At 42.9% G+C, this 22,739-nt stretch overlaps 1 protein-coding gene across 1 annotated transcript in view; it reads left to right on the forward strand.

The window, feature by feature from the left end:
* The window catches only part of TPRG1 (tumor protein p63 regulated 1), a 135,180-nt gene that overhangs the window by 42,775 nt on the left and 69,666 nt on the right, over positions 1-22,739 (forward strand). Inside the window, exon 3 of the mRNA XM_036758206.1 lies at positions 8,296-8,472. Coding sequence (XP_036614101.1) covers positions 8,296-8,472 — 177 coding nt within the window. The remainder of the gene's footprint in view (positions 1-8,295; positions 8,473-22,739) is intronic.

Below are 22,739 nucleotides of genomic sequence, written 5' to 3' on the forward strand. Positions count from 1 at the left end.
ACTGGTGGTTTACAGCTCACCAGGGGTCTTGAAGATGAAGCAGAAATGTGATCAGATAGGGGACAAAGAAGATTCTGGTTCAGGTGGTTGCTGTTATTCAGTTGTTTCAGTCATGTCCAGTTCTTAGACCCTTCATGATCCATTGGAGGTTTTCTTGGCAAAGACACTGCAGTGGTTTGCCTTCCCCCACCCCACCTCCAGTTCATTTTACACATGAGGAACAGAGCCCAATGAGTTAAGTGACTTACCCAGGGTCACACAGGTAATAAGCATCTGAGGCCAGATTTGAACTCAGGAACATGAATCTTCCTGATTCTAAGGCCAGCGCTCTATCCACTGTACCACCTGGAATCCTAGGAGAAGAGATTGAAAGTCTGGAGGGACCTTGAAGGCCATCCAGGTCAACTTTCTCAGTTTACAGATGAATGGGGGGAAATTATGAAGTCCTTACCATGTGGTAAGCACTATGGTAAGCTCTGGGAATACAAGTAGGAAAAAGATGGACAGTCTCAGTGCCTCAATGGGGGTGGGGAGACAACACATAAAATAAAGTTCATTTGCCAGATACATGGAAAAGCCCAGGAGTCCTAAGGGAGCAGAGGAGGAGATGATCGTAATACCCAGGGGTTACATTAGAAGGTCAGATGATAGCATTGAGGGGCTGGAGGATGGAGGAAGGCACAATGATAAGGTCTGAAGCATTTTGGGACACAGTGGTCAGTCAAATGTATGGGGGGAGGAAGGATGCTCCCAGTGGTGTTATATCTGCATGTACCCCTACCTTTCCAGATGCATTCAGAAATAGGCAGAGAACCAGAGAAGAGGAAGTGATTTTTGAAAGGTCCCAGAGGTAGCAACCAGCCAGGCTATGATGAGACAGTCAATGTCCGACAAACCAGGCTGCTTCTCTAGGGGGTCTTTAGAACTACTTCTGGAGGGCTTGGATTCTCTGATTCCAAGATTCTCTAGTGACATTGTGATTTGGAAAGTCCAGGATTCTAAGGGCCCTTTCTGATCAACTTGCTGGTTGCCTTAAAATTGGTCTTGATGTCATAGAAACAGTATTTATATTTGTGTGACCATCACCATGGTAGGAATTTACATTCCAGTCATCCACCACCAAGCTGAGATCTATGAAAAGGCTCTTTCGTTGTTTGCCAATGGCAAGTGAGCAGTTAGCCAAAGGAGAGCCGGAGGTGAGTGGCCCATTCATTCACCCTCTCCTCCCCCTTTCCTGCCTTAGAAAGGCTCTGGCTACCTGAATACTGGGTGGGTCCCTTCTTCCTCCACTGATTTAGGAGTCTTGACTTAGAACTGAATGGGGCTGGAGAGGCCATCAAAGTTAACCTTTCCATCTTTAGTTGAGGAGGACTAAGGAGAATGTCAGTTGCTCGTCCAGAGGTTCATGGCTAGTAAGTGTCTGAGACAGCTCTAAACCAAAGCTTTCAGCTTTAAACCACAAGGCCTCTATTCTATCCATTGAGACACCCAGCTGCCTAAGAGCAAATGACAGAGACAGGAATTGAACCCAGGTGTTTGGATTACAAATCTAGTTCTTTCCAATGTGCCACCATTTTTGTATGATCACTCACAGTGTCAAGTACTGAGACTGTACAAGAAATGGTTACACCCTAAGCTGTTGGGGAAAAAATGGGGTGACTGAAGTCTAAATGCATCAATAAACAAGCCAGAAACTCAGGCTACAGGCTCACAGCTATTTATAAGCTAGTGGTTTAATATGATTCCCACATTCCCCATATGGAAATTAGGCAGAGACTGTGTCAAAACAGAGCCCCCGTGTTCCTAAAAAGAAGTCTGTCTTTGCTGAATTCTTTACCTTTTGAAAATAAATCTCGTTATGAATCAAGGAAATATTCTATGCAGACCTTTTAACTTGTGATTGACTTTCTTTTGGATGGAAATGAAGTCTGGTTTACCAGGCTGCTGCTTCCCACTTGTTGCTAAGTAGATACATTCTATTTCGGGTGACGCAGGAAGCCGTTCGATGGGATATGCCAAGTTCAGAAAGCTCTCTCTTGTCAAGACCAAGAAGCTTCAATAGATGATTGACCAGCCCTCCTTTTCCTCTGCACCACCTCCACCCTTCTTCCTCTCTGTCTGCTCACTCAATAGCATCAGAGTTTTGATGAAGGAATTGTTACCTTGGAGGGCTCTTGTCTGTCTGTCCCCATGGAATACCCTAAAGAACAGCAGAATAACAAGGGTAGGCTAACTTGAGCTTTCCCTTTGGAGTCTGTCTAGAAACAACCACGCTTAACACTGACTTAGGAAGAAAAAGGAGTGATAATGGGGAGCTACCAGATGGGCAACAACCAGGGTTTGGGGGGATGTTGGGGGAGCAGAAGTTCCAGAATCTCCATTCCCAAGGGATGGCTGATTTTAGTACCATTAGCCCTGGGTACAAAAAAAGTCCCAACGATAAGTCATCTGAAGAATGTTCACTGCCACAGTAACTGGCACAAGTGAACACCAAGAGGAAACCCATCAGTTTGCCTGAATAACTCCTATCCTGTCATTGCTATTGTTCCTTTCCTTGACTCCAGCTGACAGGCTTGAGGGAAGGAGGGTAGCATGGAGACAGTAAATCAATGAGGATTTATTAAGGGCCTACTTGTACTAAGTGTTGGGAGTACAAAAAAGGGCACAAAAAAGTCCTTGCCTTTTTGGAGCTTCATGCAGGAGTCAGATAATCCCAATGTTCCAAGTCAGGAGAGGGAAGATGTCGTGGGAGGAACAGCATGTGGGGCCAATTTTACTGGAGATGTGTGAAGAGGAGTCAATAGATGAAGACTGGAAATGGAGGCTGGGGTCAGGGTGTATAGCGCATTACATGCCAAGGAGAGGACTTTATATTTGATCCTAAAGGTAGTGAGGAACCACTGGAGGTTACTGAGTGTGAGGGTAACTTGTGGTTTGGGAAAATCCTTTTAGAATAAGAGTAGAAAACAGACTGGAGAGGGAATGAGACAAGAAGCAAAGAGACTCATGAGGAACATACTATAATAGTGTAATTGGGAAAGGATGAGGGCCTGAACCATGTGGTGCTTGTAAGATTAGTGAGAAGCATTTGGTGAGAGGCTGTCAAGTACTGCTGCCTAAGGCTACCAGGCAGGACAATTTGATAAGAATTAACTAAGCCCCTACTGTGTGCCAGGCCCTGGAAATTCAAAGATAAAAATGAATTAGCCCCTGCCCACTAGGAATATCCATTGGGGAAGGGAGGCATAATCTGCAAAAATATAATTTAAGGAGGGTGGGAACACACCCCCACCGCGTAGTTATGCGCTAATGTTCTAGTTCCTTATTTGTGATGTGTTACATTGTACTCACCACCATACACCCACCATGGGCCTTGGTTGTCTCTCATTATTAATTATTTACTGATGGTTAAGTATGACCTGCTTTATAGCCATACAAGAACATCCAAATGGTGTGGATATTACTAAAGGGAGGACTTTTGTTTCAAGAAATATGTATGCATGTATACAAAAATAGTGTACACATGTACTCATACATACATAAATAAATATATTTGTTGTTTTCTTTGTTGTTCAGTCATGTTTCAATCATGTCCCACTCTTTGTGGCTCCATTTGGGATCTTCTTGGCAAAGACACTGGAGTAGTTTGGCATTTCTTTCTCTAGCTCATTTTACAGATGAGGAAACTGAGGCAAACAAGGTAAAATGACTTGCCCAGGATTAGGAAGTGCCTGAAGCCGGATTTGAACTCAAGAATATGAATCTTCCTGACTCTAGGCTTGGTGTTCTATTTACTACACACACATACACATGCTCACTCGCATGCATGCATGCACGCACGCACGCACACACACACACACACAAACATACACATACACATACACATATACGTCAATATTCATTTAACAAATGCTTACTGTGTTCCAAATACAATGATACCTAAAGAGACAAAAATATTCTCTGCCCTCAAGGAGCATACATTCCAACGTGGGAGACGTGTAAATATATAGTTGCATACCCCTTATGTGGTAGAGTGCCTATAATATATATTAATTAATGCTGGAAGGCCTGTGCTATTGTTATTGTGAATTGGTAGTACCTCCTCCGACACAGACTGCAGCTCATCCTCCCATTCATCAATATTCTCCAAAACAAACAAAAAACCACCATCATAACATAGCTGACAACGTGTGGAGCTTCTCTGACCTTGGTGAAGCTGATCCTCGGACATACCTGAGCCCTTTCACTACTGGCTGCAATTACCAGGGCTAGTGGACTCCTGACTCAGTTTACAGAAGGTGGTGTTCACACCCTAAGGCTGTGAGGCGTTAGAAGAAAATGAGCATGAGGTAAACATTAGTGCCAAACAAAATGGCAGCTGATGTTAGGAGTGATAGAACAAAGGTGGAGAGAGTCTTGTGGGCCTGTCTTTGTGTTGGGTGTGATAGAAGCAGGAGCCAATGTCCCTGCTACCAGGGAGCTTGCCATCCAGTTGGGAGACAATGTGCTTGCTCACGGCAGTGAAAGAATCCAACATATTGTTTCTACATGGATAGAATTCTGTATATATGCTTCTATGTGGAGTGTGGACAACAAAAGAATAACACAATTCATAATCAGATGGTCATATAACATTGAACAAAGGCAAAAATGATTCATAAAAGGAGAGACGAGTGCAAATTCTAAGAATGTGGGAAGAGTTTAAGGAGGAGATGGAATTTGCATAGAACTGCAAAAAAGCAGTCAGTAATGGTATCTCACATTGCTATGTCTTTCCTAAAGCATCTCTCCCTCCCCATCTTCTCAGATAAAGTCTTTGGTTAATACTTTACTGAGTAAATGGAAGCCACTCTCCATGATCTTCCTCTTCTTCCCTAGTTTTCATCTTATAACCACTTGACACCAGCTTGACACATGTCCTTCTCCTTGATTCCTGTCTGTGAGGAAGAGATGGTCCTTCTCTTTCCAAGGCCAGTCCCATACAGATGGGTTTCCCCTCATGTTTTCCAGCAGACTCTTGCCACTATAATCTATTTCAGCCAATCTTTATTCTCTCCTTATGTCATATTACCTTTTTTTGTTTCCCACAAACACATTCATGTCTACCACATTCTTCAAAAAAGTCACTACATATTGCCATTCCTATTAGCTATCTTTCTGTATCTCTCCTTTCTGTCTCAGATTCTTTGAAAATTCTGCCTACACTCATTTCTTCCTTTTTCTTTCCTCTCAGTCTTCTAAACCAGTTTCACTCTGATTTCTGACTTAATAACTGAACAGAAATTGTTTCCTACAAAATTACCAATGATTTCTTAATAGCCAAATCTTCTGCCTTTTTCTCAATTCTCACACTTCTCCACCAGCCGAAATTTGATACTGCTGACCAATGTTTGTTCTTTGATACTCTCTCCTCTCACAGTTTTTGAGATACTTCTCTCCTTGGGTACTCTGTTAGTGTGTCTGATTTCCACAACTATTCGGGCAAGTGAGGGGATCAGACCACAAGTGATGGTAGGAATTAAGTGAACCACAGTCAATCCATCTTGTGACTCAATTCTGGAGTGAGCTCAGTTATCTTTCTGTTCAGTTACAGGTCTAGTTAAATTTCTGTCTTGTGAGAAATCTTTATTCAATGGTGGGAATTGTGAAAGGACTTTGTTGTATTGTTTGAAACTAGCCCTGTGGGACTGGGAACCTGAACCCCCTTTACCTGCTGCTTAGAGACCCTTTACTAAGGACCTTTGTTATCTGACCAGATAATCCAATCAGATATGGAGATAGATGCAAGGAGTTTTCTCCTAATTATACATCCCAAGAAATGTGTCTTTTCTGAAAGCTGGTTCCATATTGGTTAATCACTTATTGTTTCCATGTTCTTTTTATTATTAAACACAGACATCGGGGAGACTGGGACACCTCTTTTTTTATTTCATGGAGTTCTACCAGGTTACTCTTTATTTTGGAGGGGGAAGGCAGAGCAATTGGGGTTAAGTGACTTGCCCAAGGTCATAAGATTAGTAAGTGTGTCAAGTGTCTAGGGCCAGATTTGAGCTCAGGGCCTCCTGCCTCCAGTTCCAGTCCTCTATTCACTGCACCACCTAGCTGCCCCACTACCAGTTCACTCTTGTCCTTCCAACTTGGAAAGCCTCTAGTCTTTGCTCCAATTAGAAATCAGATTACCTAATTTTATATGCTGGATAATTGTTTTCTTTTAATTAATTGGTCTCATTTGAGTAATTGTTTAGATGCATGAAAATCTGTCTCCTGCTGTATTCGAGGTCTAGCCCTAAGCTGAGGAGGCTCCTCCGAATTTGTTACCAATTGGCATTCAGTGATTAACAAACTGCTATGCTTGGGAGCTTGAACCTTTTTTTCCTCAGTCATTCACCTTTCACCCACCACATTACCATGGCTTTAACTCTGGGAATATCCCAGTGTTTTGTCTAGGGCCTTCTTTCCTTTCACCTCTATACTATCTGTGTTGGTAATCTCACCACCCTCCAATGGGTTTAATTATCACTTATAAGCAGATAACATTCAGATCCTAATGCTCAGTTCTAGTCAGTCTGTTTAACTCCAGTCTCTCCTCACTATTTGCCTTGGACAATTTCAAACTGGGTGTCCCCAAAATATTTAGATTTCAAAATGTACAGAATAAACTATCATGTTTCCTCTTTCAAGCTTAAGGAACAACCCTCTTTGTAGCCTCACAGGTTCTTGACATCAATGTTGCATTCACTTCCTCTTTCTGACTCACTTGACACATTGAACAGGGACTGCCCAATGAGGCCAGCCTTCAAAGGATGTCCAGAAGGCTAGGCTGCTACAACCTCTATGTAGCTTTGGAGGTTTTGCAGACTTTCCATAATCAGTGATTGTTGAATGCCCATGCTCAGAAGAGTTGGCTTTATTAGTCAATCCTCTCTCTTCCTGTCACATAAATAACAAATCAGTTGTCAGATCACATGGCTTCTATCTCACTATTTCTTGCATCTTTCTCCTTCTTACTACTCACACAGCCACCACCCAAGAACAGACCCTCATCACCTCATTCCCACACTATTGGAATATTCTGCTATTGGTCTCCCTGCCTCAAACGTCTCTTTACTCCAGTCCCCTTCCAAGACCTCAAGGTGCTTTCCTAAACTACAGGTCTGACTATGTTACTTCCATAACCCTCAATAAATTGCAGTGTTTCCACATTCTTATTATTTGGCATGTAAACCTCTTTTTAACTTGGCCCCATCATACTTTTTCAGCCATAACCCTCTTTGATCCCATAAATTCATTCTCTAGGTGAACCACATTGCCCTTCTCATTGATCCTTACCTAGGATGCTTCATTTTCTGCCTCTGTGACTCTGTACTGCTTAGTCACCATGCCTGGGGTCATCTCCCTTTTCACTTCCCCTTTTTTTGATTCATTGACTTCCTTCAAGACTCAGCTGGAGTTACTTTCAGCAAGAGGTCCTTCCAGGTCCCCCCACTTGCTCGTGGATTCTCCACCCAAAGTTATGTTGTCTGTTTTGTTTGTGTTCCATGTATATCTATATGTATGCATGTTGTCTCTCCTGTTAGAATGTCAGGTCCTTGAGGGCAGAGCCTCTTTTGCTTTTGTCTTGGTACTTCCAGTGCCTAGCAGATTGCCTGCCATTTATTATATTTTCATTAAATGTCTGTTTACTGATTAAAACTCAACCACAGTGCCTCTGCATCCTTCTCCACATGGAGAAGGATGCAGATAGACAAGGAATCCCACAAAAGACTTTCAAGAAGAGGCTCGACCTAGTACACACACAAAAAAATACGCCATATGAAGACACAGCCTTTTCTAGGGACACGTGCATGCAGAGCTTTTGGAGCTCAAGACTTTGCACTCCTCTGTGGTCCTTCTTCTTACAGCTTCATTGGAACTCACCTCCACGCTCTGCCTCTCTTGGGTTAATATTGCATTAGGGTCAGGATAACTTGAGTTCCAATTCCCCCTTCACCACTGGTTTGCAGTGTAACCATGGGCAAGTGGGGCAAGTCCCAAGCTCTCTGGGTTGTAAAATGGCAATAATTGTGAGCATTACAGCTATATGACAGGTTGTTGCAAGGGCCCACCAAGATACATGCACGTCAGGTGGTTTCCAAGCCCCAAAGAGCCATGCAAATGTCAGATACAGTGAGTATGCATGTGATGCCAAGGCTTCATCAGCAACTTCGGCTTCTTCTGGGCTCCCTTTATTCCATTAACTCACCTCGGCCAAGCTGAGTTATATTAATTCTCATTCCATCCCATTGATCCCTGCAGAGTGGACCACTGGAACAATGAGAAGGAAAGGGTGGTGGCGATCACGGACAACACCCTGCTGATCTGCAAATATGACTTCATCATGCTCAGCTGTGTCCAGTTTCAACGCATCCCCCTGAGCAGTATCTATCACATCTGTCTTGGCAAATTTGCCTTCCCTGGGACATCCTTGGATAAGTGAGTACTCTGCTCTGCCTCAGGATGATTGGGGATAGGTGAAGGAAATGGGCAAACCTTCCGTGGGAGCCCAGAAAGAAACAAAATGGAAGTATGACCTACTTCCTAGTGAAAAGAGTGAAAAGCTAGTGAAAAGATGAGGAGACCGAGAATCAGCAAACCCTGAAACTAGACCTTTTCTTCCCCCAAATTCCCCCAGTTTCCTTAGTCATGGTTTTGTGCTGATTACTGCTGCTTCCTGTCTTCTGAAGGAGCTGTCTTTCCTCCATCACTGTACTGTGGGGAAGCCAAGGGAAAGATCATGTCTTGTACCTCTTTTATCTCCGATGTTTTTGATTCAAATTGAATGTAGAGACTTAGGTTGTTGCTGATGGTGACAGAGGTTGCACAAGCCCTCTCGGGGTGATTTCTTGAGCCACTGAGAGATAGGACTAGTTCTCCTTAGTGTCCCTCCCAGCACTGATGTTTTGGGTTCTAGATTCAAAGAGATTCAACATTCTACATTCCACAGTAACAATTCTCATTTTGCTCTGGCTTTCTCAAGTCTATTCTAAGGTCCCCTGTAACTCGGACATTCTTTACTCTGTGGTCAAAAGACTCATCCAGCTCTGCCATCCTCTGTTCTATATTCTAAGATCACTTTTTATTCTGAAATTTTGTGTGTATGTGTATTCATATGTGTATTGTGTGAGTGTGTATGTGTGGGTATAAGTGTGTATGTGTAAATGTCTATGTGTATGTGTGGGTGTGTTCTAAGGAATTTCCTAAGCTCCAATAGTCTCATCTCTTTGACTAAGTTATTCTCCATGACAGCATTCTCATGTCTGTGATCTGCATCTTGCACCCATGCCCTATGTTCTAAGTTGCCTTCTACCTCCAACATTTAATGACCTAAGGTTCTTTTCTCTCTTGGCATTCTACATTCTAAGGTCACTCCAAGCTCTGACATTCTCCAGGGGTTTTCACCAGAGTCTGCAAACTTGTTTTACTGCTTCATGTATAAACGTATATGCCCATATATGTGTTTATTTAGATGTGTATGCATATATAAATGGATATCCACATATCAATATTTCTTATTCCCTTGCTATTCCTACAAATTCTACTTTATGCGCCAAAATATCCTCAATGTTTTTAATGAGCATTATTAGCCCATTACCTTCACCAGACTGCCAAAAAGGTCCATTTCCCCACCCCCCATCCATTCAGGTTAATAATGCTTGATCTAGACTCCGGAACACTTCTATGTGATGATGTCCCCAACAGTGTTGTGTTCCTTTTCTGCTCTTCCAGTTTCCCATCATCTTATTGGAGAAGAAGATTATGTTTGAGAAGGAAGAATGAGATTCCTAAGGTCTTTGTGAGGATCAGTGTTGTGTTCTGTGTTCATACTACTTCTCTTTTGTCCCCGAAGCCATTTTCATTCAGAAGGCATTACTGGAGAAAGCAGATCGACATCTTGGGCTTTGTTGTCCGGAGTCTGCTTGTGGGCCAGGGTCCTGAGTCCGGCTCTTTTCTTTATTAAAAGAAAGCACCATCCTTTCTGGGTACAGCCTCGATTGGAACGTTGAAACATAAGTATAGTCTATTAAGTTTAGTTTAACATGTTTCACTTCATAACCCCTGTACCGATTAAATCATTGGGTCCATTAGAGTTCCTGTTCTTGTTTTCTTTCCTTGTCTTGATTCATTCTCTTCATTGAAACATTTGGTGAATCAAGGATGGCCAAAGAAGAAGGAACAGAAGGAAAAAGGGGAAAGAAAGTACCACTCCTCAGTAATCCACAAAATGCAAATTCAACCCTCAAACCATCCAAACTGTTTTAGGGCAGGAGTCATGACAGCATCCACAGAGGGAAGACCTGTTACAGCTGAAACAAACATTACCATTAGGGCAGGATGCTATCTTATCTCTATTAAATGTTCCACTCGCCAATATGGTTAAGGATGGGAAATAGACATGATTTCAGTGCTAGAGAAGTAACTTTGAGGGGAGGAAACTCGCTCTGCCAATGTAGGTTCATGTCTTCTCTGCAACTTATAATCCTAGAGAGCTGTTTGGAACACTTAGATATAAAATCTCTTTCCCAGGGTCACACAACCAGTGGGGATAAGAGGCAGCACTCAACCACTGGTCAAGTGTTAAAAATAATTTGGTATTTTTCAGTAGTTTCAGTTATGTCCAACTTTCCATGACTCCATCTTGTTGTTGTTGCAGTTTTTGACAAAGATACTCAAGGGGCTTGTCATTTCTTTCTCCAGATCATTTCACACATGAGGAACTGAGGCAAATTTGTTTGTGACTTGCCCAGGGTCACATAGTAAATGTCTTAGGCCAGAACTGAACTCAGGAAAATGAGTTTTCCTGACTCTAGGCCCAGGGCTCTATCCACTGCTACACCTGGCTGCCCTATTATTTATATACATTAATATATACAAATGCATACATGTGTGTATGCATTTATGTACATATGTATATGTAATATATATTATTATCACATATATATCATATATATCTATATTCTGTATAATCGTTATCCTGGAATTAACTCTGTGTTTTGTACACAAAAGTGACCCCACCTTCGCTGCAGTATACCCCGTCAGTTCTCTTCCTAACTCTGTGCTAGATGGGCACAGAGCCGTCCACATTTCCTTTCTTGTCTTGCTTATGTCCCATGTCACGACTACTCTAAAGGAAGTGTCAGGAGTCAAGCATGAAGTTGGTGGCCAGGGGATACAAGGAATCAAACCGTCCCGTATGGAAACTGTAAAGTCCATTTATGGAGGTTGATTTTAAACATGTAGTTAAGGCATGTAGTTAAGAAAACAAAAATGAAAACAACATAGAAACTTAGAACCCCTAAAAGTAACTAAATGTTAATTAACATGTATTTTGTGCCAACTTATTTGAGTACATATTGTTTCTCTCCCATTATCCCAACCCACTACCACCAATCAAATCTAGGGTCCTTGAGAGCTAGGACTGATTCATTTTTGTCTTTGTTATGACCAGTGCCAAAAAGCAGTGTCTCCTGAGCAGCTGACAGATACTTAATAACTGCTTTCTGAATTGACACAGTCTGGCCCCACTTGAAGAGTTTCAGCTTTAAATTTTAATAGAGATTCTCTCCTGTTCCATCAGCTACTAACGTTCATGATGAATATGGTAGGACATGGGACAATATGGAATGGAAGAGTTGGTTTTGAAGAAGAATGCAGTACAGGAACTAAGAAAGCTGTCTCTAGAGCGAGAGGATCTCAGTTTGAATCCTGCCTTCTGCCACTTAATAACTTAGGCAAGACATGTAACCTTTCAGCCTCAGATTATTGGTCATCTTTAAAATGAAATTGTTGAACTAAGCGGCCTCTGAGGTTCCTTCCTGATCTGGAGTTAAAACACTCTGATCTCCTGAACCACAGACCTAGTTCCTAAGTTGTAGTTCTGTGTTGGTCAGACACTGCCATTTAAGGGAGGGTAAGAGGGAAACTTTCCAGCAGAATGGCTTGACCTCCTTTCTCCACTCTCCTTCTAAAGCTCTGGAAAAAAATGTAAGCACCCAGGGGAACCCTTCTTCAGGCTATTGGTTGTGTGTGCATGTGTTGTTTGGAGGGAGTGTACATGCATGTGCATGTGTGTATGTTTGTGTGTGTGTGTGTGTGTGTGAACTCACAGTGCCTTCCTGTGGTGGCAACCGCTGCTCCTCTTAAGAAATGGAAATGCTGTCTCTGAGTGTCTGATCAGAAGTTTGCTAGTGACAAGCTCCAGCACATCCTATGTGCCTGGTGCTTATGAAACAGAGATGTTTTGTTTTAATCATCACTTGCTTTTGGCTTAAAGGAAATGGGGTGTGTATGTTGAGGGAGGTAGAAGTAAGGAAAGACTATGCCTCATTTACTTGGTGTGATGCTGGCAGATCCTCTTTAGATAAGAGCCTTCTGCAAGAGAAGGAACAAGGAAGTAGTGCATAGTTGCCTTTATCTTGCTGGGTCCCTCCCTGCCTCAATGCTGGGAGGATAGATCTTTAAAGTTCTAGTTTCTCTGGTTGCAAATGGGATGGGAGCCCTCTCTCTTCTGCTTAGCATAGTTGGACACATTCCCAGGCTTTAATTAAAACTCATTCTTATCATCCACTTGTGTCTCTCACCCAATTCCTTTAGAGAGTTTTGAAAGAGGGCACTCCATCCACATTAGCCTGAGGAGGCAGACCTTGGAATCTGAATGGAGGAAAAAGTGAGAGATTCTTCGCATAGTCCCTTGACATTGGAGCTTTTTCTAGCTGAGTACCATGGTTATTCACTTAAGGCTAAAGACACCAGGAAGTGAGTCAGACTGGACCCTCCCAAGGTGTGGCTTTTCCATCATGAGCTAACATAATAGATGGGCCACAGAACTCATTCCAGTAGAGGCCCATGTTTCATTATTCATGCTTACTAATGAATAAAGCTTTTTGGTACGCAGCCATGAAGTTTGCATAGTTGCTTCAACTACAATTAATTGGACTAGAATATAGATGGAAGTAATAGTATCAGAGGAATGCCATAGACTTGGAATACTTGGATTTCAGTAAGATAAGTGACAATGAAGTCCACGCTATCCTCAGAGAGGAGGGGGAGAGATGTGGGCCGTTTGCTAGTTCCTTTAGGAAGGTTCAGAACTGTCAGGATGACCTGAATACCACCCCACCCCCCATCAAAGACATTGATTGATTGCTATAAAACTGGAAATAGGTCTTTATTGGAGCATTACATTGTCCTGAGCTTGGGCCTATGTTGCTCCAACATTTTAGCAATGATTTGGATGAAGGCCTGGATGGTATGGAAAGCTCTTTGAAAGTAGGGATGAGTTAATTCTTGATATTTGAATTCTCAGGTCCTGGCACATTGTAGGGGCTCCTTCAATGGCTTGTTGATTGATTGATGACACACAGAGAGAAGGGACAGCTAGAACATTGGATGACAGAATTATGATCAAAAAATATCACAGTTTTCTAGGCCAGTTAACTGAATATTCTGGGATGAAATACATTTGCCTTTAAAACCAGTAGCGCAGGTATAGGATGAATGAAATGTTAGGCAGTAATTCACACTAAGAGGCTATAGAAATTATAGGGGTCAGCATGTGTCACTAGCAGTCCAAAAAGCTATCATAATCCAGCTTTCCTTGGTAGAATCATAGTGTCCAGATCATCTATTGGCCTCTTTCTTGGTAGCTTCTCATGGGGGAGGGTGACCCTGAGTTCTTGAAGGCATTCACGGTGGAACACAATCTTTGGCAGGTCTTCCAAAGGCAAAAAAGGCTTCATAGAAGAAGTTGTGTCCAGTTGTATAATTATGAGACACAGAGTTAGGATGTCTGAATCCAAATATCATGACTCTGACACTTAATATCAGGCTGACTTAGAGTGTTTCCCTTCACCTTTCTGAGATACAGGTTCTTCCTTAATGAAGGATGAGGATATTGAGTGGCAGCTGGGGATTATCTGTTACCTTAAAGGGTCAGCCTGGAAAAATGAATAGAGAGGCGATCTTGGAATCAGGAAGGCCTGAGTTCAAGTTACCTCTGACCCCCACTAGCAGTATGACCACAGGCCCTCTAAGACTAATTACAGAGAGATGATAATCTGTGTTGGTGAATATCCATCTCACACCAGGAATTCCCTACACTGACAGAATGAGTCACTGATCCGGATCAAAGAAAGGGAGGAGAGGAGACCTAACAGAACTAATGCTTGCTATTTCATAGAGGAGGGTTGAGAAAAACCCTGTAGAAACTCTGAGGCACCAATTACAGGTGCGTAAGTGCCAGCTTAAAGAACTGTCCAACGATGAGCTCTGCACATCCCCATGTACTGAGGAGCAGCCAGGCCAAGTTTAGAGATGACATTACTGGACTGGCTATGAGGTGATGGATTTGGGGCAAAACACACCTCTGAAAGATAATCTTCTAAGGCATGGTGGGCTTTATCCACCATATTGTAGTGAATGAATGGAGTGCCCCAGGATTCAGAAAAAAGTGGGATTGTGGTTTCATTATCCTCTGTTCTCTTCAGGCCATGGCCAGAATATTGTGCATTGTAGAAAGACACTAACCATCTGGAGTGTGCCCAAAGTGGGGTGATGAGATCAGGACACTACTCAAAAACATGTTGGACATGGATTCATCGAAGGAATAGAGGCTGTTTAGGCTACGGAAGAGAAGGCTCAGGGAGGAGTATGGCAGAGATTGTCATTTATTTGAAGGACTGTCATGCCAGGGGTTACAAGGGTTCCCTGTGTTATGCTTGTTTCCTTTTCCCCTCTTTCTTATGTTTTTCCTTTCCCTATCACTTGGTACAATGTCTTGTGCACAGGAGGCATATAATAAATATCGCTTGTTTGGGATTCACATGTTAGCTCCTTAAGCGGAGGCATGGGTTTTCATTTTGTGTTGGTATGCCCAATATTTAGCACACTCTTGGATATTTTAGAAACCTAATTACTTATTTCATGACTTAATTACTTTTTGGACTAAATCATTTTGATTGGCTTTTTCTGATATTTGCCAAGCGCATGCGGAACAATCATCTTAGTAACACTCAGACAACTGATTCAAGTAAGCCCACTGAACAAGCTTGGGGCTGAAGAATAGGTGTTCTTAACCTGAGTTCTATGGATTACCAAGGTTTCCATGGATACAATTCAGTGAGTTTATGAACTTGTACAGGAAAAGTATGTAATTGCTTTCACTAACTTCTCCCTGAAATGTAGCATTTTATTTAATTATTTAAAAAAAACACACACACACACACACTTCTGAGAGGGAGTCCATAGTCTTCCCTGCTCTGACAAAAAGGTCCATCACACACACGTACACACACACACACAGGCACCCACACACATGCACACGCACATGCACATGCACACACCCATACCCACACCCATCAACAACCTCTGCTTTAGAAGAAGGCCAGTCTGGCTAGATTTCACCTTTCCCACTTGACGTCTATTCAGCTCAGCCATTTGAAATGTCTGGTTATAGGACAAGTTACATTATTCTATTTTCCTAAAGCTATCTCACTTAGTGGATAAAATTAAATATTTTGCCCATTCAAATCCTACCACAAAAACAAGTCAAGAAATTGTGACCTAAAAGAAGCTGTGGATGTCCCAAGGAGACATCCAGAAGAGTCATGCAGAAATATTGGGGCCACATTCAAGATTATGCTGAGGGATGCCTGTCTTTACCTGTACAGGCTTTGTCAAAGACAAAAGACAAGGATGACGGCCTAGTGAATTTGTCTTCCTCTGACTCTGCTCTTGTTCATGTGATTTCCCTAAGATCTGCTTTTCTGACTTAATTTAATTCAAGGTCATATGATGTCACATCACAAATATGATATGATATAATACAATGGCATAATATTGTAATGTTATATTATGATATTTATATGTCTCTGTGTGTATGTGTATATATGCACATGTATGTATATGTGTGTGTATACGCGCACACACATACACACACACACACACACACACACCCCTACTATGTGCCAGGCACTGTGCTAAGTTCTTGGAATAGAAAGGTGAAAACAAACCCATCCTTGTCCTCAGAAAGTGTATTCTTCTTCTTGGGGAGATATTGTGGACCTTATATTTTATTTTCATCAGCATCATCATGATCATCACTAGAATGTAACCTTTTGAGGTCAGGGATTGCTTCAATTCCTTCTTTGAAATACTAGCATTCAGCACAATGTCTGGCCTTAGGAAGCATTTCCTAAATATCCTTACATTAATTCATCCATCATTAGCATCACACCACCATTGAAACTTCTCTCCTCCCATGGGCTTGCTCAGTGCTTATTTGGGGTCCCTAAGCAGTCATAGGATGTGATAGTACTCTATCTTCATCATTTGCCTCTCCTAGATCAGATTACTGGGAAAAGCTGGCTCCTCAGTGCCCTCAGTACCCTCCATTGGCACCACCCTGGCTCAAAGGGAGGAGCTTTCAAAGCCCTGCTGCTCCAGGTTATTCAGGTTCTCATCAGGGCTCATTCCACTGTGCTCACAGACATCTGTCAGCATGCCATGATCCCCAGGAGGGCTGATGTTCTGTGGAAACTCTTGTAAAAGATTGCTCTCCTGCCACAACCCCACCTCCTGTCTAGACAATCTAATGAAGAGAGCCCTGAGCACACAGCTGAAGCTGTTGTGGGCAATCCCCAAGTGTTGCCTAACTGGGGGTGGGGGAAGGAGAAGTTAAAGGGACGGAATAGAAAAGGTTCCCACTTGATCCTTACCAGGTGGCTGGCTAGGAAGCTGCCTTCTGCTGGAGGGCTAAGGTTATTTTGATTAAGAGGAGTTGTGCAGCAGACCTTGGCATCGGCCTGGGTCCCCAACCCAAGGAAGATTTTAGGGACAGCTCTGTATTACCCATCTTCACAACCTCCCATCTTGCTCTTTGAGTTGAAGGGGTTTTGAACTCCCTTCCAGGCATGTTTTGCAAACTCTAGGTCTTGGGATTCACTCAATTATATCAGGCAGCCTGCCAAAAAAAAGTTGCAATTGGAGTTTTGTTCTTTTTTTTTCCCTCAAAGAATATTCTCCACACCAAAGGTATAGATCCCTAGACATAGTGGAGGTGTTGTGTCCTTTAAAAATTATAGTTAGCATTTCCACAGTGCTTTAGAGTTCACAAAGCCCCTTCCAAATCCCATCTCCTTCTATCTTCAGAAGAGACCTGGAAGCTAAATGTGATTATCAATCTCAATTTGCCGATGAGGAAATTGAGGCAGTAGATAGCAATTAAGTGACTTGTTTTTATTATAGTAATTATTATTATATATTTCATTCATTATGTATAATTTAAATATTCATTATTATTCATTAAGGGTCACACAGCTAATCTCTAAGGCAGAATTTGAAGGTCTTCCTGACTCCATGTCCCAATTCTTTCCATTCCCCCTCCATATCACCTCTCCCATATGCCCCCTTGTTTCTTCTGACACTGCCTTCCCCTTGTTTCTTCTGACACTGCCTTTCCCTGACACATCATCACCTTAGGACTGGCTGATTACATAGTTCCCTGCCTCAAGTGGCTCCACAGTCTCTTCCATCCTTCCCTCATCTCCCAAATGGATCTTCCTTAAGCAGAGGTTCAATCATGGTCTTCTCCTCTCCACTCAATAAACACAAGTTCACCCCTCCACTGAATAGACTCCGGTGACTCCCCACTCCCTCCAAGATCCAGTGTCAAACCAATCCTGTTTGCCTTTGCCCTTCCTTCATAGCCTGGCCCATTCTTGCTCTTCCATTCTTCCTATGTCTTATGACCTTCCATGAACTCTACGCCTCAGTGATACTGGCCTTTGTTCTTCCTCCCACAAGACATTCCATCTCTTAAGTCTGGAAATTTCACTGATGTCCCTTGCCTGGAACTGTCTGCCTTCTCATCTCTGCCTCCTGGCTTCCCAGACTTCATTCAAGCCCCAGCTAATTCCCCATCTTCTGCAAAAAGCCTTTACCTCCCTCCCTCAATGTTAGGGCTTTCTCTCTGCTCATTACCCCCGACTGAATCCATCTACAGAGAATTTGTATGGTTATTTTCATATTTTCTTCCTCCACAAACTGCCAGTTCCTTGACAATATGGACCATGTTTGTTTTTGTTCCAAGGGAGGGAGATCTTTCTTTGTATCCCCAGTGCCTGGCTCATAGTAGGTATTTAATAACTGCTTGTTGACTCACTGACTCTGGGCCCAAGCTTCCTCATGTTCCTGTTTGAATAAGGTATGTATGAGCCCAGAGCTTGACGCTGTGTCTGTGTGAAGGGGAAGGGGTGAGGGGAAAGGGTTCTAACATGATGGTGATACTTGCATTCTTGTTGTCTCCCTCTAGAGCCCTAGAGTACTCCCATACACACACTTTGGTACTACCCCTGCCCACTTGTTCAAAACAAATACCATTGTTCACTTATCTCCAAGTATAATGAGACAATGCCCTGGGAAAACCAAAAAAACAAAACACAGCAACAGAAAACAAAACACACACACACACACACACACACATACACACACACACACACATACACACACACACACACAAGTATGAGCTCTTAGGAGAAAGAAGCATGATAAATCCCAGCCTTTATTGGTGATGATGGAGAAAGATTTGGGCCATGACTGTCAGGAATCACTTTGGCCTTCTCTCTAGTCATTTCAGGACCTGTGAGATTGCAGAGGGCTTAGGAATGTGTTTACTTTGAGTAAGGGAGGACAAAGGAATAATAGCAATGGGGAAGAGGAATCTCTTTATGGCCCTTCCCAGAGATATTCGAAAGAACCTCCTTCCGTGTGAGTCTTGGCCTGTGATGATGGGACCATCTCCAAAAAGTGCTGTGACACAAGAAGGTGAGAAAGCCAACTCCCTCCCCTCTCTTGGCCTCACCTTCTGTATTAGGAGAGCAGAGTTTATAATCTCAAAGAGGATCATAAACATGTCTGAAAGGTTCGGAACTGCCGGATATAAGAAACTCTCAAAGTAGAAGGCAGAAGAATCAAAACATATATTTAGGCTCCACAGTAACCAACCCATGAACCAGCATCCCCATTTTGACATATTAATGAAAAGTTTCCAGGCCCAATAAGTACGCCTTGAAAGAGTAACCAGGAGGCTACAGAGAAGCATGATTGCATAAAGCAAAATCATGCTTCCCCCTCTACGGTAAAAAGATTACCCACTGGCCTGAAGTCTTTGTTCAGCTTCCTCCCGTAGGTCAGCTCTGCTACTGGCAGCTCCTGCTTCGGCTGTGGCTATAGCTATAGCAGCCTCTGGCTCCAACAGGAGCTGCTTTTAACCATCCGGCTTTTGCGGGGGTGTAAGGTACGCCGGGGAAAGCACAGGTTCTTTCAATCTGCTTAAGCAAGGTGAAGGGGTTGACCGGGAAAGCACAGGTTCTTTCCATCAGCTTAAGCAAGGGAAGCAAGGTGAAGGGGCCGACAAGCTTACTCCAGTCCAACATACAAACAGCATTCAGTTCAGGGGAAAAAGCCAAACTAGTCAAGGCCACTTGTTGACTAAGTGCTAAGGAGCCCATTTTGGTTGCCAATACACTCCACCCCTTGTTATAGGATACATAATCTAATCAGCCATGTATCCTAGAACATACATCGCGATCCAATTACAAAGGAAACTAAAACATATCATTCATTATAAAGCAAAACATATCATTTGGTGACATTCCTAAATATTGGTTTACGATTCAAATGTGATCCACCCCTAGGTCCCAGCAAGATAATCTCTTCAATCAATCATCCCAAAAATAATTAATAATTCAAATGTCCACCCCTAGATCCTTGTATCCATTACATAGGATCAATAATATCATAACAATAAAACAACACAGCAAGGATAACACAAAATAAGTAAACAGAACACTCTCATCATTCCCACCCCCCTTGAACGATTGGGGCTCAAAATCTTGGGGTAAGGGGTGAAGGTCTCATTTTCCATAGCTTCTTCTTGCTGAAATTGGATGTAGAGATGGCCCTGTCCCCAAAAAGTCCCATTCCAGAGGTCAGTTCTTTAACAAGCTGGCAGGAATTCCAAGAATGCTATGTGCTTAGGCAGTCACCAGAAAGTGCAGGGTGCTTAAGCCTAAAGGAAACAAAACTAGCAACAACGTTAGCCAAAACAAAGGACAAAAAGAGTAGACAAGTATGGACTATTATTCTTCAAATAAAATCATCTCAAGTTTGGTTGAGATTTCAGTTATGCAAAGATCCAACATCAGAGCCAAACTCAGGTGGGAAATGTTTCTTTTCAAGAGGAACATAATGAGGAAGCCAAGAGGATCCCACCCTAGATAGAGACTAAGATTGTCCTCTCAGCCTTTCCCCAGATGTACAAGGAAACACAATGGGAAAATTGAACTAAGAGGATCCCATCCTAGATAGAGACTAGGATTGTCCTCCCAGCCTTTCCCCAGATGTACAAGTTTTCATCCGTTAATCACACAAGGTCACCTTCAGTCTGAGTGGCTTGTGGGCTTGCAGGAGCAGTTCTTATTTCCCTATTTCTCGTGTTATCAAGTCCTCTATACATTCTGTATAATTCATTGGTTGGAATTCCATCTATCATTTCAAAACCTACCCCTGCTCTCAATAGAGCAGTAAACATTTCCTTCCTTGTTACTCTCCTTTGGCGCCAAGTTTGCTGGTTATTCACCCTTCTCTCTCGAGGAGATCTATCCCTTCCCCAGTCACCTAAGTCATGTAACTGTAAAATCTTATTTATCACTGTTGTAAGACGGCTCCCTACTTCTCCAAGTAATAAATTCAAAATTAGTTGTTTATAAGCAGGGGGAGCTGTCCTAATTATTAAATTCCTATGAGGCAGTCCCATTGGATCATTGTAATATTTGTCTGCAGTTCCTATCATAATGGCAGTCTTCATTACCTCCTCCTTTAGTCTCATGATACAATCTCTAAGTGAATACCAGGGTCTGTGCTCAGTGGGCCACATAGAATCAGTAGCATATCTCTTATTGCATCCCACAGCGGCTAATGCCAACAGAGTAGTCCTGCTATCACCATCTCCTTGCTGATGATGTTCCCTAAAAGCTTGTTGAACTAGAGGATCATGGCTGATACCTATGAATCTCATGCAGTCTGTCCTATCTACTGATATTCCACTGGCACCTTGATCACTGAGTCTTACCATCCAAGATATCAATGGTTCTCCTATTCTTTGGCTGAATCTACTCAAAATATCTGTGACCTCTTGCGGTGAGAAATCTTCCTGAATTTCCCTTGTAACTGAATCTTCACCTCGGGTTTCTGTCTTCCTCCTTTGTATGGGTCGAGCCCTTGTCTGATCATTTAACCATCTCCTATTCTCTGTGTGAGGGACATCCTGAACCCCAGTAGTGTTTTGTGCCTCGGCCCCTAACGTTGTCTCATCTTCCCCCCACTCACTTCCTCTGCCACCATGGCTAGGACGAAGCAGGCAGTCAGGCTCTTTCTGGGCTGGGTTGAAATGCACTCTGGGCTTTTTTGGTCTCCTGTTGCTCTTAGCCACATTAATAGAAAAGTTCTCATTTGAGTCAGTTTGGTCTCCTGCTATCTGAGATTCCCCTTCTTGCTGTGGGGTAGGAGTGCCCCCATGTCTTTCACTTAATCTCAATCTTTCGTATACTAGCCGGTAGGCTGATAACACTATCCAGCTTTGCCTAGATAGTGATGCCCCTGACTGAATCCCAACTTCTTGTAAACACTTTTCTAAATCCCTAGGATCTCCTCTCCGTAGCCTTGGTTCCCAGTTTTCACAGGGTCCAGCTTTTTTAGCCAATTCTTTTGCTAGGGAGGAATAAAATGGATCCTCCCATCCTGGGATATTCATCTCTTCCTCTGGAATTGTTCTGCTTCTAAATAGAGATCTTATACCTAGCGATCCCATCCTCGTCGCCAAATGTATTAGGAGACCAGAGTTTATAATCTCAAAGAGGATCATAAACATGTCTGAAAGGTTCGGAACCGCCGGATATAAGAAACTCTCAAAGTAGAAGGCAGAAGAATCAAAACATATATTTAGGCTCCACAGTAACCAACCCATGAACCAGCATCCCCATTTTGACATATTAATGAAAAGTTTCCAGGCCCAATAAGTACGCCTTGAAAGAGTAACCAGGAGGCTACAGAGAAGCATGATTGCATAAAGCAAAATCATGCTTCCCCCTCTACGGTAAAAAGATTACCCACTGGCCTGAAGTCTTTGTTCAGCTTCCTCCCGTAGGTCAGCTCTGCTACTGGCAGCTCCTGCTTCGGCTGTGGCTATAGCTATAGCAGCCTCTGGCTCCAACAGGAGCTGCTTTTAACCATCCGGCTTTTGCGGGGGTGTAAGGTACGCCAGGGAAAGCACAGGTTCTTTCAATCTGCTTAAGCAAGGTGAAGGGGTTGACCGGGAAAGCACAGGTTCTTTCCATCAGCTTAAGCAAGGGAAGCAAGGTGAAGGGGCCGACAAGCTTACTCCAGTCCAACATACAAACAGCATTCAGTTCAGGGGAAAAAGCCAAACTAGTCAAGGCCACTTGTTGACTAAGTGCTAAGGAGCCCATTTTTGGTTGCCAATACACCTTCTTCATCAGCAAAGTGAGCAGATTGGACTAGATGAGGCATCTTTTCACCTTGAATTTTCTGATCCTATGGTCAATGCCATTATCCTCTCCCCCACCGATCTCCCAGGAATTGAATTGCATATACTTTCTCCTGGCTGGTCAAAACTCCCTTCTATT

This window comes from Trichosurus vulpecula, chromosome 4 (assembly GCF_011100635.1).
Source record: "Trichosurus vulpecula isolate mTriVul1 chromosome 4, mTriVul1.pri, whole genome shotgun sequence".
Classification (NCBI taxonomy): Eukaryota; Metazoa; Chordata; class Mammalia; order Diprotodontia; family Phalangeridae; genus Trichosurus; species Trichosurus vulpecula.